Here is a 15,588-nt window from a genome sequence, read left to right as displayed (position 1 = left end):
AAACTCAGATCACTGTAATTAGTTGCCAGTGATCATTGCATTGGTAACCATCTTGGGCTCCTCTATAACTTATATTTAGAGTAGAAGTATGGTATAGCCTTCAAATAAACTTTTTAAGTCAATTTCTTTCTCTCTGCCTGTCTCCCTCTGTGTATGTGTGTGTGTGTTTGTGTGCATGCATGTGCACACATGTATACATAATTGTTTTAATCTGTTCAGGATGCTGTAACAAAATACTTTAGATAGGGTAATTTATAAACAACAGACATTTATTGCTCGTAGTCCTGGAGGATGGGAAGTCCAAGATCAACGCAAAAATAGATTCAGGGTCTGGTGATGGCTTGCTTTCTGCCTCAGAGATGCCTTCTTTCTGTGTTCCTCCCATGGCAGAAGGAGATAACAAGCTCCCCGGGGCTTCTTTTTCATAAGGGCACTAATCCTATTCATGAGGGCTCCACCCTGATGACCTAGTCACTTCCCAAAGACCCTACTTCTTAATAACAACACATGGTATTAAGGGGTTGGGGATTAGATTTCAACACATGAGTTTTGGAGAGATACAAACATTCAGATTATAGCAATAATTGTTTGTATCACAATTTTACTTTTTGTACTTTTACTTCTGCATAGTAACTATATTTTATTGTATCTGACAACATTATATCAAATGAAAAAAAGTAGAGTGTCATGGTAAGAATACATACACTGCTACAGTTTTGCATAATAAAATTGATAGTTCCCTTTTGATTATGATTTTTTAAAGCTTTTGCATATTAAGAATATTAATAGAATTAGTTATATAGTTCTATTAGAATAATGTTATTACTAAAAGAGATAGTTTTTTAATATATATAGCAAATTAGCTGCATATTAGCTTGATATGATGATAAGGCTGGCAAATGAATCTGCAGGTGTGCAGCACACTACAGCATCAACAAGGGAGGATGGAAACAACTGCTGTCTAGTATTTTTCTGTACACGTCTTGAAGGAAATTAAGAATAGTAGTAAAAGTTATTGGGGTATATTTGGAGGCACTGTGGGCACACATCTTGGTTTAAATCCTCCTTGTTTGGTAACTGAGTATCCTTGGACCTATCATCTAATCTTTCAGTCAGCTTTTTTATCTAAATAGAGATGACAGTAGCTACTCTATACAGTTGCTGAGATGTGCTCAGTAACCGTTGATTTCTCTTCCTGCTTTCCTTGTGGCTGGCTTTCAAGAGTGTGAATAGACATGAACATACAGAGTCTTCTACTTTTAATCTGATTTGTTTATCTGAAAGGACAAAGGTGAGACTGCTCTTATCCCTAAGACTAGAACCACCCTGGGAATAACTCCTCTGTTCTCACCTGCCCTGCTTTCCACGCTATTCTTGCTGGAATAAAGTTACAGCTCCAAATGTTCTGGCAGCTCTTTCCAAGGCATTACTTAGAGCAAAGATGGTTGAACTATGGGTAGATATTCCCCATCTATCCTGGGGCTTGCTTGTGGCCATGACAATCATGCCAGTCAGTCAGGGCCTCTTTCTTATGAAATCTGGAAGCATCTCCAGGGAGCCACTCCCCACTTGGCCTAAATTGGCATTTAAGTTGTCCTGACTTAAAAATTCTATAGGAGAAAGCATACAAATTGGAACGCAAGGATCTTGACTCACAGATGATCACACAAATATTTTTGCTTCTTTTTCAGACAAGCATAGAAATTAAATGGATTACTGAAGATCTTAAATTGATTGGAGAAGCAGGATTAACATTTGGGGTTCTTGACCTCAAAATTAAGGCTCCTTTTAGTTTAGGCTTTTCAATTTTTGCTTCTGAAAATATTGTCTCCCTGGAAGTGGGTGGCTGCAAGAAACAGTGAGTTTGAAGTCTTTGCAGAATTATGCAACTACTGACTGGATGACAGTGGGGTGGTAGAGTTACAGGAGAATTCAAACATCAGCTGGCATGCTGGATTAAATGATCTTTAAGATGTATTCTGGGCCCCAGATTCTGAGATTCTCCTTACAGTGTCACTTAGGAATGTAATTTCCTAAACATGAAATGTCTCAGGAAGTAAGTTCCATGTCTGGGACTCATTTGCAATTAGACATTCAAGACTCTAAATAACATTTGGGTTAATTAACTTTTGCCTGGTTTCATAAAACACATTTAGTGCTTCTGACCATCTTAGTGTATTGTGCTCAATATAAGGTTGTTAGTAGACTTGTGAAAATTACAAAATTTAGAAAATAAGAATCATGATGAAAATACTGAATACATTCTTTTAAAGTCAAGGAACTGCTAGATGCATGACATGATATCATAATTATTTTTTTGGTAGGAAAAAATCTTATTTATCTGCATACCCATCTTAAAAAAGATCTATTAAAAAGTTGATAATTTAAGATAATTCTAGAATACGAGATTTGAGAAGTGCACATCTGTCCGTTTTTGACCACAACGAATGTTAAATAGATTTTCAAGTTTTTTTTATGGGTATCAAAGTGATGTTCTTATTGAACTTTAAAAGCCATAGTGAGCCTCCCTTGTCTCCTGTCCTCCCCTTTGCAGCGTTGTAAATCTAACTTCTGCCCGTCCTATTGTTCAGAAAAAAGCAGCCATATTGTGCTGATTGCGATTAAATTAAAGCAGAAAGGGAGAGACACAAATGTGGAAGCCCATCTTACCAGCAGGGATACCACTATCTTTTATTTTGCATTTTGGGAGGGTCAGAAAGTCATGACAGGCATCTGACCTCTGATAACCTCTTTGATGCTTCTGTGTGCAGTTTTTTGGGGAAGAACTTAATTAAATACAATTGAATTTCCCTGCTAACATTACCACTGAAAGGACTCCTTTTAGATGGCTCAGTGTTTGCTGGTGAGGAACAAACAAAGATTCTTCTTTTGTTCCTCAAAGAAAAGTTAGCATATGTTAGTTAAGGATTTGTGATTTCTTTTGACTAGACTGGTGGGTTCCTAAAAATTCAATGAGTCTTCTGAAATGGTAACCCTGATAAAACATGAAATATGCGATTAACTAAAACCCTAACTCTCTTTATTCCTGTTGGTTATTACTAAGGTTAATCTTTTAAAGAATTTACTATATTAATCTATACTTAAAAATGATGAGCATTTATTTATAATGAAATTGCTAATGTTTGGATACATCAGATATAACTTGTTCATCTCCTGGATTTTTTAGGTACCAGAGGAAGGGAAGAGTTACCAGCAGATGCGCTTTTGTGCTTTTACCTAGGAGACAGTTAAAACAAGAGTTGACAAAAAATATACAGTTTTTGGTTTTGAACAGTTTGTTGAAACTTTAAGAAGCTTGTCTACAAGGTACACTTTAATAAAATGCAATAATCTGTATACTCTATAGGTTAAAAATCCATTTTCCCATTGTTACTCTTGGGCTTCTAAAATCAGTGGCTGATAATGATAAATTGAGGAATCAGTTTTATAATCATACACAAATAATAAGTAATTTTATTCAAATTTGAGACTTGGTACTTATTGAGAGAGGAATCGGGTTTATATCTTCTTAGATAAAAAGAAACTTTTCATCCTAGATGATTTTGTTTTCCTTGAAGAGAAGATTAGAATTAGGAGCTGATGCTTTTGAATTTAAAGTTGACTACTGTGTATGTTAAGCCTACTTCCTTACCTCCACACCCTCTTCCTCTGTTTCTAAGCTTTCCCAGATCTCTCTAATTATTTACGGGGAGAAAAAGTCAACACTTGACCCTGCTGCCCTATCTGGCTGCTGCTCCGTCTCTTGTTTCTCATGCATTGTTAAATTCCTAAAAATGGTGTGTACTACACCCACAGCCTATATTTCCACGTCACTCTCCAGAATCCGGTTTCTATGTTCACTATATACTATGTACTCCAGGGGAAGGTGCCCACAATCAGGGCCACCATGTAAGTTTGGATGTTATACCTTACACAAGACTCCAAGCCAAGGGGATAGGAAGAGGCTAAACTTTGGTGCATTTAATGGCTAGACTAAGTCCTACCATAGGGCTTTATCTGCCAAGAGGGGGGTGCCATTGTTACTATGATGATGATAATGATTATTTTGTGCTTTGCCTGAAGGCTCCATAGGGCTAGCTGTGGCTTTGTCAACAATTCCCTTGGTCCAGTCTCAGCCTTTACTGTCTGATCTTATTTTTCAAAATCTCCACCTTTTAAAAGCATGTGATCAAGAATGAAAACTCATTTATCTAAAGGGTGCAAAATTCTTTGTCAACAGGAGGTCTTCCCCAAGGCTGTTAAAATCTTAAATCACTATGGGATTGGGATGATTTGTAGTTGACCTTTGAACAGCATGAGGGTTGGGGTGCAGTTGCCTTGTGCAATAAGAAATCCATGCATAACTTTTCACTCCCCCAAAACTTAACTATTAATAGCCTACTGTTGACAGGCAGCCTTACTAATAACAGAAACAATCAATTAACACACATATTTTTGTATGTTATATGTATTATATACTGTATTCTTAAAGTAAGATAGAGAAAAAAGATGTTATTAAGAAAATCATAATGAAGAGAAAATATATTTACTATTTGTTAAGTAGAAGTGAACCATCATGAAAGTCTTCATCCTTATTGTCTTTACATTGAGTAGGCTGAGGAAGAAGAGGAGGGGTTCGCCTTCTGTCTCAGGGGTGGCAAAGATGGGAGAAAATCACTGTATTAGTAGACCTGCACAGTTCAAACCCATGTGTTGGTCAAAGGTCTACTGTATTTTTCTGTATATTTAAACAAAATACTAGTTGAGGGAAGAAATATAAAGATTAAAATTATTATGTAAAAATGCAATGCCAGTCTCTTTTTTTAATCACTTGGCTGTCTCATCCCCTCCCCCTCTGCAGTCATCCTGATGGGAGACACCTGAACACTGTGAAGAGCCTGCAGGCTTTATGACTAGAAAGGCTCACCTTGGAATCGCAACTGCCCACTACTTACTCAGTGATATTGCCTTGGCTGTCGTTGAGTTCTCTGGGCTTCAGATTTTTCATCTACAAAATAAGGATAAAAATTGTTGGCTGTCAATAGTTCTTTGGTGGAGGATAAAGGGAGTTATTACAGGGCACAACTACTATTTGGCCTGGCAGCAGCTCATAGCAGAGTCAGAATGTTCTCTCAGTCTACACTTTCCCCGTGCTGACCCTCTGTTAACATTACTTTTACTTGTTCTTTTTCAACTGGATTTTTTTTTTCTTTTTGCTCTTTCTTCAACATCTAGCTCAGCTGACATCTCTTCCAAGAAGTGTTTACTGATTCTTCACATTTGTCTAAATCTTCTCCTTAGGTCTGGGAGAGGAGCTCCCCTAGTACCTTATGCATCCATTTTCACAGTCTTTATCCTGTTGTGCTGTAATTGCACCAGGGGAGCATTGTGGAGATTATGCCTCATTTATTTTTGTGTCCTTGGTACTGAACATAGTACATGGCAAACCCATAACTATTTGATAAGCTGAATTGTCTTGATCTCAACATCTGGACAAGTGGAGAGAAAAGCATCAGCAAAGCCATGGCAGTTGGGAAACATAGATCATTAGAAGCAGTGGTGAACAGACCCCTTCCTTGTATGTTTCATCTGTAATGGATATTCCTCTATTGCTTAATTTCTGATCATTACACTATCCAGGTCTCTTCTTGCAGAAGAACTGATCTATTTCCAGGGCTTCAGCTATGTCTTGTCTTGACCATACAACCTCTTGAAAGCAGCTATCTACAAAGATCAGTAGATCAGTACCTTGCTGTTCCGGAACCAACATCACCTGGGAGCTTGTTATAAAACCAGAATCTCAGGCCCTCCTGTAGACCTCCTGAATTAGAATCTGCATTTTAGCTACTCCTCAGATGATTTGGATGTACAGTAAAATGTAAGAAGCCCTGGATTAGTAGTATGTGCCTTCAAGAATAGTGTATTCCCTGAATTTCTTGATATTTAAATGCCTTTGCCTATGAAGTCTCAGGGAAAGGCATTAGGTCTGTTGCAAAGAAAATGAAATAGTACACTGGTATATCGATGAGATCTTGGCCAAAATCAGGCAGTAATTTTCTAACCAAGTTAACCACAAATGAAACAATCCACATTAGATTAGAACTAAGTAGACAACCTAAATATTTAAAAAGGGTTCAAGTAAGTGAGAAATAAGTATTTCATCTTAATGTCTTGATCCTCTACTTGGATAGAAAATGATTATCATTTTAAAGAGAGACCATTTCTTTAGAAAGAAATACACTACCCCACATCAAGGCAAACATGTTTTTTATTTGGTAGCAGTTTAATGACCGAAGCAAGGATTTCAAAAGCTATCTCCTGGTTTCCGTTCCAGTCTCAGAGGCAAAGCAAGTATTTGCTTTCAGCATAGTTGACACCCAAGCTTTTTGCAAATGTTTCCACAAAGCCAGCTGTCCTTTGTAGATCCCCCTGGGAACTTTTCTTTTGGTTACTAACCCTCGAGAGCCTACAGCTCCCTATTTGTGAAGGTATTTGTCAGACAGAAAGAGGTCATGAATCTTCAGATCTTTTTGAGGAGCATGATCAAGACTCCAGTTTGAAAAACTTTATGCCTTTGCTCAGACCTTCGGGCTCATCTGAAGATTCCCTTCTCCAGCCTTATCATCCCATTGGAACATGCCCCTCCACACACATAGATACACAAAAACAGCATGTCTGTAGCATTTCTTGGCTAGTATATTATAGGCTTAAAATTCTGAGAAAATTCATTCCTTATCTGAAAGCTTCATTGGATTTTAAATGCATTTTTATATTAACATTTCTGTTGATGAATCTTGTGGATGCATGAAATTTTATGTTTACTGCTTTTGTTTTATCACCAGTCCAGTCATGGTTTCTCAATAGATCTCGCCTTTGTGTCTTCCATAGTACCTTATTCCCTCCTCCTTTTTAAATAACAGAGTCCCAGAGAGTGTTTAATGACTGACCTCTAATGCCATGTGCTTGGTGAATAAAAGGCTGTGGTCAAACACTCATCTGGAGAATCATGTTACAAAATCGTCCGTGACAAAGACCTGCTATTGAGATATTGTGGCCTTCCAAGGACCTGATGGTGGATTCAGTTTTTACTCTTCACGCACCTATTAGGTGGTTCAAGTGTATAGATGCGTGTGTGTGCACTTGCGTGTGTGTGCATGCCTGTGAGCGTGAACAGAACAAAAACCTGAACTCTCTAGCACATACCACCTGTTTTCACATCATTGTTGTTACAAAAGCCTTTTTTTTCTCCTTTAATTAGCTGAGCTGTCCTATTTTTTCATAACTTGCCTCTTCTCTAACATATGGGCTGTAACCGTATTTCTTTTCATTAGACCTGAGCCTTGTTTGTCATTTATAGCATACTTTTGCCTTTCTCTTTCATTTAGAAAGAAAGAGAGGCTTTTCTATTATTTTAGAGCAGAGCACCTCTGGTTTATGTGGCGACTCTTGTGGCTTTCTAAATGCACTTGATTTAGCTTTCAATGTGTAATTACTGCAAAACAAGTTAATTGCTTTATAAGTGTCCAAAATTCCCTGGTTTAATTTTGCTTTCATTTACCAACCTTCATTATACATCCACTGTTCAACATAAACACAAATGATTGTTAATGAATGCCTAATGCCATATTCATTAGAAAATCAGGTTAATGACTGGCAATGAATATCCCAGCTACTTTATTCTTTCAAGCTTTTTATTTATTTATTTTTGCCTTGTTGATTACAATAGCTTTTTGTTTACCAGGCAATTCTACCTGTACTCCTAGTCTGTTTCTTTCTGGACTCCTCATCTTGCTTAAAAGTTCAAGGTAAAGATTTCTAAGGTACTCCCATTCCTTAATTGTTCTTTGTTTCTTCTTCCTGCAGATACCTCCAATATATGCAGCTATTTGTACGTAAATTATATCTCAATAATGCTTTATAAAAAATTTAAAAACCAAGATAATCGGAATGCACATGATTTCCTTGGACTATTAGCTACCATAAAGTCTTGTTGTTTGGAAAACAGAAATCTCAGGACTGCTTTGTATAGATGGTCAGGTGGCACACTGAACTACCCTAAGAGGTATTGTTTTTGCATCACAGTCTTGGTGAATGATGCCACCCTGCTGTGCCATCCACAACTTGCATAGCTCTGAGGAGTGGCACTAAGAAATCTCCACTGAAATAAAAAATGTATCAGAGCAGGGTAGTTTGGGACAGCATTCAGTGCTTCGTGCTGACTGCCCTGGGCAAAGGTTGCCTACTTGGAAGATACCAGACGTGTGAATGTACATGGTTCGAGTGAGTGACAGGAAGTCCATGGAGGAGGAGAACTGAGATGCACGTTATCGGGATGGGCCTAATTTTCCCCCTGGTGATTCTTGCTTTGTAAATGAAATTCCTTCCCCTCCCTGCAGACATGGGGTTGCTTTCCAATCAAACCAGCAGCTGGGGTTCGAAGGCTATGCATGTATGCTGATAATCCAACAGAGGATGATGGGTAGAACACAAAGTCCAGATTCTGAAATTTGAGCCCTGGCTTGTCACTACATGGTTGTGTGATCTCGAGCAGTTTCCTCATCTATCAAATGCAAATATTGGCAATTTAGAATTCCTTCTGGCTCCACACCCTGTGACACCACATTCCTTTTGGGATGACAGGAGAGTGCCCCTGCATCCTTTTTTTTTTTCTTTTTTGAGACGGAGTCTTGCTCTGTCGCCCAGGCTGGAGTGCAGTGGCGTGATCTCCGCTCACTGCAAGCTCTGCCTCCCGGGTTCACGCCATTCTCCTGCCTCAGCCTCCCGAGTAGCTGGGACTACAGGTGCCCGCCACCACGCCTGGCTATTTTTTTTGTATTTTTAGTAGAGACAGGGTTTCACTGTGTTAGCCAGGGTGGTCTTGATCTCCTGACCTCGTGATCCGCCCGCCTCGGCCTCCCAAGGTGTTGGGATTACGGGTATGAGCCACCGCACCCGGCCCCTGCATTCTTTAAGTGCATTGATTGGATGCTTACCATGTGCCCAGTGCAGAGTTGACAGCAGGGATACTAGGTAGAAGACACATTTTCTTGACCTCATGGGAGGACATAATGGGGGGGCCCATGCGCCCCACCTGTCTTTGACAGACAGTACAAATGCATCACACTTGTAGCACTACTCAGCTTCAGTGCTGTGAAATCTATTACCCTCACCAATTATTTACTCCAGATTCTAGTAATTTTACCTATTTCTGCCACCTTGGGTCCCCTTCTACTTCTCTTGTCAAAATCCTTCAGTCATGGTACTTTGATCTCAAAGAAGCTCTTGCTTCTTCTTCCATTTTTGTCTCAATTTCTGTCTCTAGTCCATCACCCAAGTCTACATAATCTGTATTCCTTGACTCCACCTATGTCTGTACCTTCATAACATTTAGTGTCATTGGAATCTTAACTTTATTTGTGTGATTCTTTGGTTATTACCTCCTGCTTTAGACTCTAATCACCTCTGGGAAAAGTAGTGGCCAACTCACCATTGTTTTTCTGACATATACTTGTATCCTGGTGATAGATTTTTTGGGGGTCTCTCCTTCATGACACCAATCTTAACAGACTGGTTTTAGCAAATATTGGGCAACAGAAAGTCAAAGACCTTGAGGAGCATGACTAACTAAATAAATAAAAAGCACCGAATTGAAAACCAGAAGTATGAAAACAAATCCTGATATTATCTTATTAAGGTTTGATATTTTAAGTAAAATTGCAAGTAAGCTTCAAATCAAATGTCTGGTTTGATATTTAAGTAAAATTGTTCTCTTCTGTTGTGAGATCTTCAGGGGTTACCTCTTCTGACCTCCCCGAGTATATCTATTGTACGTATTGTATATTTGTTTCAGTCGCAGGTTTCTACAATGATAATTCTACATGCCAAGCAACTCCAAATAAGTGACTTTCAACAAGAAACATTCATTTCTTATTTACGTTCATGGGCCTGTGGATTGACTATGGGTGCATTGGGCTCAGCTGGGATGGGCTTCGGGCTATGAGGGGTACATCAAAGTCACATGGCAAAGGGTGTAAATGTTTAATTCTATTTCATCCCAATATATCACCACATTTTCAAAATACTTCACCTCTCTCTTTCATCACGTATCAGAGTTAAAATTTTACATTTATTTGTGTGATTATTTCGTTAATACCTGTGGCTTCCTCTGGAATCTTGAGGATGGGAAGTGTGTTTTGGCCTCACCACTGTTCCCAAAGCACCTGGGACAGTGTTGTGGGCAATATCGGGTACTCAGTGAATGAACAGCCATTGTTTGAAAGAATTAGCTTCTGATCTGCCTAAAAACCATCTCAGGAATGGAAATGTTTCTTTGTAAGAATTATTGAAGTGATACTAAATGCCTTGTTTCTAATGTTTCAGAAATCCCCTTGCTACATTCCCATTGTGAGCAGTGCCACCCTGTGGGATAGAAGCACACCCAGTGCAAAGGTGAGTCAGCGGAATGTTATGTGCAGGGCTGCTCCATGGTGCCGTCCTTTTGGGTTCAGTTGCTTTACACGTAAGCAGATTTGTTCCATTGTATTTTTGACTTTATAACTAGTAAAGGATTTTTTAAATTTTAAAATAAGAATGTTTAAAGACATTTCCTAGAAAACTTTGGATCTCTGAGAGTCACGCTACCTCCTTATTCTTTGCACACAGATATGTACACCTAGAAAAACATTTATCATCCACTGATGTCCAAGAATAGAAATCACAGTGCATTAGGGGTCTTTGCAGTGCCTGTATGTGGCCAACATACAGAAACTAGGGCAATGATTTTATCTTACCATCATCTGTAACAATTTACAGCTGAGTTCACTAGGCAAAAAGTTGACCTGTTAGTAGTGTTCCTCTCCTGTACCACCTTCTACTAATTGGTTGCTAATGCTCTTTTTCTTGGTGAGAGCCAAAGTGAATGTCCCTACGATGTGCATATACATGACTATAAATGACTACGATGTGAACATGGAGATGGTCACCATGGCTGGCAAGTCCAGTTGTCATGGAGCTGTGGTAGCTTTCCAGATTCAGTCTCACCGGAGCTTCGTTTACAAAAGCAGGATTGGGATAAAAAGAACCTTTCAGCCAACACTGAAATTTACATCCTAAGGGCTTTAATCACCTTCATTTCCTTCCTATTTACCATGAAGGGAATTGCAACTTCCTCTAAAAAGGAACACACAGCCCAGCAATACTGATGAAATCACAACATCCCAAGCACATGAGGAGGAGATAGTTTTCTCTTCTATGGACTCCGTTTTTCAAAATTTGTGAGCAGGATTGGCTTAAATTACAGCTTGCAGAAAATAGCATATGGTGACTGGAAATACAATTCAAGAGTAGAAATCAAAGATGTAGAAAATCACATTTTAAGATTAATGGAAAAGGCCAATAGTAGAAAAGATGAAAAACATGACCTAGTTGAAAACCATGACCTGGTTTTCTTACTATTCTTACTTTGCACTAAAGCAGAGGAATATAGCTAAGTAAGGCAACTGCAATATGCTGTTTCATTAGTTATATGTCCATTTGGACTTCAAAGATCTGTGCAACTGAGGGATTCCATGACTCCCAGAATGGACTGTATCAGAAAGGAAACAGGCCCCAGCAAAGTCCCTTTGTTACTGCTATTCCACAACTAGTATGTCAAGGCTCTTAGAAGGCAACCCTTCATGAAAGGGGACCACAGATCCATTCTCTCATCAAGGAGTAGTACAGGTGACAGTGAGAGTTGGCATTTAGCTCATACCGCAGCAAGATGATGCCTCTGGAGCTCACAGACCAGTGTCCCCTGGGTGCCACTCCTTTCCTCTGACAGCTTAAATTAGGATGGGGAAGTGAGTGCAGTCCTACATAGATCAGGGCTTGGTGTCAGCTAGATCATCTTTTAAACTTCATCATCCCTTCCTCTCTCTTTCTTCTCTCTCTCTTCCTCTCTCTGTTTTTGTGGCTTTGGAGGAATTATAAAAGTAAGACTAAAAACTTTTATGATGTATATCTTTAAAATACTTTCATATTATTTGTTTTATATATAGTATATACTGTATATTGACTGCCATATACCTTATTATATATTATACATGGTATATTATGCACTGTACATCAGATGTTGTATAGCACATGTATATGAAACATATATCATATATAACATACTATCATATATGTCAGATAACCTGTATTGTGTATGTGTGTGTGTCTTTGTGTGTCTCTGTGTCTGTGTCTGTGTGTATGTATTCCAGTATTATACCTTACATATTGTATTTACTGACAACCTAACAATAGTCAGATACTAAAAGCAACAGTAAAGAAAAAAGTCTTTTCTTTTTAAGAGATGATCAATAGTGAAGAACATAAATAATGGGAAATTATCAGATAAATAATTCAGATAAATCAGGTAGTTCCAGAAAACTGCTTTGTTATGAAAACTGTAGATTGGTGGTAATGAGGCTGAGGGTCTCTTGGGGTGGGAGGAGGGTGCTGCTTTTGCTAGGGTAGGGAGGTCATGGAAGGCCTTTCTTCTTCTTCTTCTTCTTCTTTTTTTTTGAGTTTTCTGGATCATATAGTAATTCTACTTGAACCCGTGAGGTGGAGGTTGCAGTGAGCCAAGATTGCACCATTTCACTCCAGCCTGGGCGACAGAGTGAGACTCTGTTTCAAACAAACAAACAAACAACAACAACAACAACACAAATAGACTTAATAGCCTTTAGAATCATTTTCATTAAAATAAAGAAAAACACCAATGACTACTATTATTACATCTACTCAAAAATGTCCTCGGGGTTCAAAGCAATAAAATATAGGGAAAAATATATAAGAACTGGGGGGAAAAGATAATATTGATTATCTACCTGGAAATTCTAAAATTATCTCCAAATTATTAAAATATATAAATTATTAAAACCAAAACTATAAATTACTTTGGAATAAATTAAAAAAATCATAAGACATATATGGAAAAATGTATAAAACATTATTTAAGGATACAAAAGAGGGTGCCCAAATAAATGAAGAGATAGTATGCATATGAATGAGAAGTCCATCATAGTATTTTTGGTGAAGTTAAAAGAAGACTGATCCTATAAGTTAAATGAAAGATCAAGTTATGATCTTTCAGTTATGAAGAAGAACAAAATATGGGAACTTGTTTTACCAGATATCGAGACTTTTTATAAAGACTTAGTAATTAAACAGCATGCTATTTGCTCAAGGGTAGGCCTGTGGAACTGAACAGAATATATAAATCTAATATACAAAAGAAAGGATATTAGATACTGATGAGGAAAGGAAGGACTATTCAATAAATGGGGTGGGGACAACTGGCTATCCCTACAGAGAAAAAAGGTAATATTATATATCTATTCACACTAAATAGAAAAGTAAACTTTGGGTAGGTTTAAGAAAACAGTAACTTTTAGAGAAAATATAAAATATATTTTATGACCTGAGGGGTACAAAGGGGTTTCCTAAGGTATAAAAATCATAAGCTTTCAAGATATATTGATAAATTTTACTACATTAAAAATTAAAAAGTTTCCTTTACCAAGCTTTATAACAAAAATAAAAGACAAGTTACAACTTAACAACAAATATTTGGAGAGCAAATACTAACAAGGAATTTATATCTATAATTTGCATAGAATTCCCACAAATTTGTAAGAGAAAGATAGTTAACTGGGTAGAAAAATGAGAAAAGGATGTGAATTGACAATTCACCAAGAGGAAATCTGAATATCCAATAAAAGTATAAATAAATGTTTTAGTTTACCAGTGTCAAGGGAAATGCAGATAAAAACTGTAATGAAAGATGATTTCATACTCAAAGTTGACACAAATGAAAAAGTCAGATGATAAAAAGTGTTGACAAAGGTATAGAGAAATGGAGAGTCTCACATAAGCTGCTGCAGAATCACTTTAGAGAGCATTTTCATGATCTAACACAGTTGTAGAATGCTAACACCTTTTATTTTATTTTTTGATACAAATATTTTATTTGTACATATTTATGGGGTACATATGTGATATTCTGTTTAATGCACTGACTGTATAATGATCAAGTCAGTGTGTTTGGGGTGTCCATCACCTTGAGTATTTATCATTTCTATGTGTTGGAATCATTTCAGATCCTTTCTTCTGGCTATTTTGAAATATATAATACGTTGTTGTTATTGATAGTCACCATACTCTGGTATTGAACATTAAAATGTATTCCTTCTATCTAAATGCATGTTTATACCCATTAGCCAACCTTTCTTTATCCTTGCTCTCACCCTGATATGCTTCCCAGCCTCTAGTATTCATCATTCTGGAATGCAAACAAATTTGACTCAACAATTTCCACCAAGGTATGAAATTAGAGACTGTGTACTCAAGGAAGACACATAGAGCAGTTGTCCCCAACCTCTTTGCCATCAGGAATTGGTTTCGTGGAAGATAATTTTTCCACGGACCAGGAGGGGTTTGGAGGAGATAGTTTCTGCATGAAACTCTTCCACCTTAGAAGATCATCAGACATTAGTTAGATTGTCATAAGGAGTGTGCAACCTTGATCTCTTGCATGCACAGTTCACAGTAGGGTTCGAGCTCCTGTGATAATCTAGTGCCACCACTGATCTTACAGGAGGCAGAGATCAGGTGATAATGCTTGCTCCCAGCCTGGCACTCACCTCCTGTTGTGCCACCTGGTGCCTAATGGCCTGGGGCTTGGGAACCCCTGACATAGAGGACTGTTTTCTGATGCATTGATTTGTAATGGAACATTAAAAAGCACATGTTCATTAACAGGAGAGTAGATAAATACATTGTGGCCTAATTTATGCAATGGTCTGTTGCAACTAGTTTAAAGGAATAAATTGAAGCTATACAGACCATCAAGGATAAATCTCAATAATCTGAAGGTGAATGAAAGTATCAAGTTACAGAATTACTTACATGTTTGGTAAGACAGATACTGTCATTTAGAAGATAAAATTATACACCTTTGCTTTTCCCTCCCAGTTTAGAGCCATTTGAGATGTAGACACACAGATCAGGCAGACGGTAGTAAAAATATATTCCAGGTCAAAGCTAGATTGAAGAACTTAGTAATGTTTCCAAAAATATAAACAGATCATATTCTTCTGCTCACAAACTTCCAATGGGCTTCGATTTTACCACAGTAAAATCCAAAGTCTTTATCATGGTTCCAAGACTCTACCCTACTGGCCTCCCCACTTGTATTTTACTCTCCAGCCCCTTCCTCTGCTCAGTCCTCCAAGCACACTTCCCTCCTAGGTCCTTTGCAATTACTGTTTTGTCTACCAACAATGTACCTTCTTTCAGGTCCTGAGCCCCACTTGCCTCAAAACCAGTAGACCTGGTCTGGATGCACTCTCCTAAGCAACTCACCAACTAATGACCAAGGATCTAAAATAATGGTGTCCAAATTTTAATTGCAAATGTCAACAATGATAAAAAATTTAGTGCCCATATCTCATATACTTATATTTAGAGAGATATGTACTACTCCATTCATTAAAATGTTAGAAACTATATTATAATGTATTTATGTTAGTATTAGTCCATTTCTACACTGCTATAAAGATA

At 37.8% G+C, this 15,588-nt stretch overlaps 1 protein-coding gene across 14 annotated transcripts in view; it reads left to right on the top strand.

The window, feature by feature from the left end:
• Window positions 1–15,588, top strand: part of C13H12orf42 (chromosome 13 C12orf42 homolog) — a 222,569-nt gene that overhangs the window by 114,028 nt on the left and 92,953 nt on the right. For 13 of the 14 annotated variants that reach the window (XM_055236285.2, XM_063614346.1, XM_055236283.2 and 10 more), the window contains one exon: window positions 10,381–10,449. In XM_055236285.2, coding sequence (XP_055092260.1) covers window positions 10,381–10,449 — 69 coding nt within the window. Of the gene's footprint in view, window positions 1–3,305; window positions 3,328–10,380; window positions 10,450–15,588 lie in introns of those variants that run through there. The other variant, XM_063614347.1, reaches the window with a different exon arrangement.

Source organism: Symphalangus syndactylus, chromosome 13, assembly GCF_028878055.3.
Source record: "Symphalangus syndactylus isolate Jambi chromosome 13, NHGRI_mSymSyn1-v2.1_pri, whole genome shotgun sequence".
Lineage (NCBI taxonomy): Eukaryota > Metazoa > Chordata > Mammalia > Primates > Hylobatidae > Symphalangus > Symphalangus syndactylus.
The sequence above is the reverse complement of the archived record's forward strand: the minus strand, read 5'-3'. Positions and strand labels throughout refer to the sequence as shown.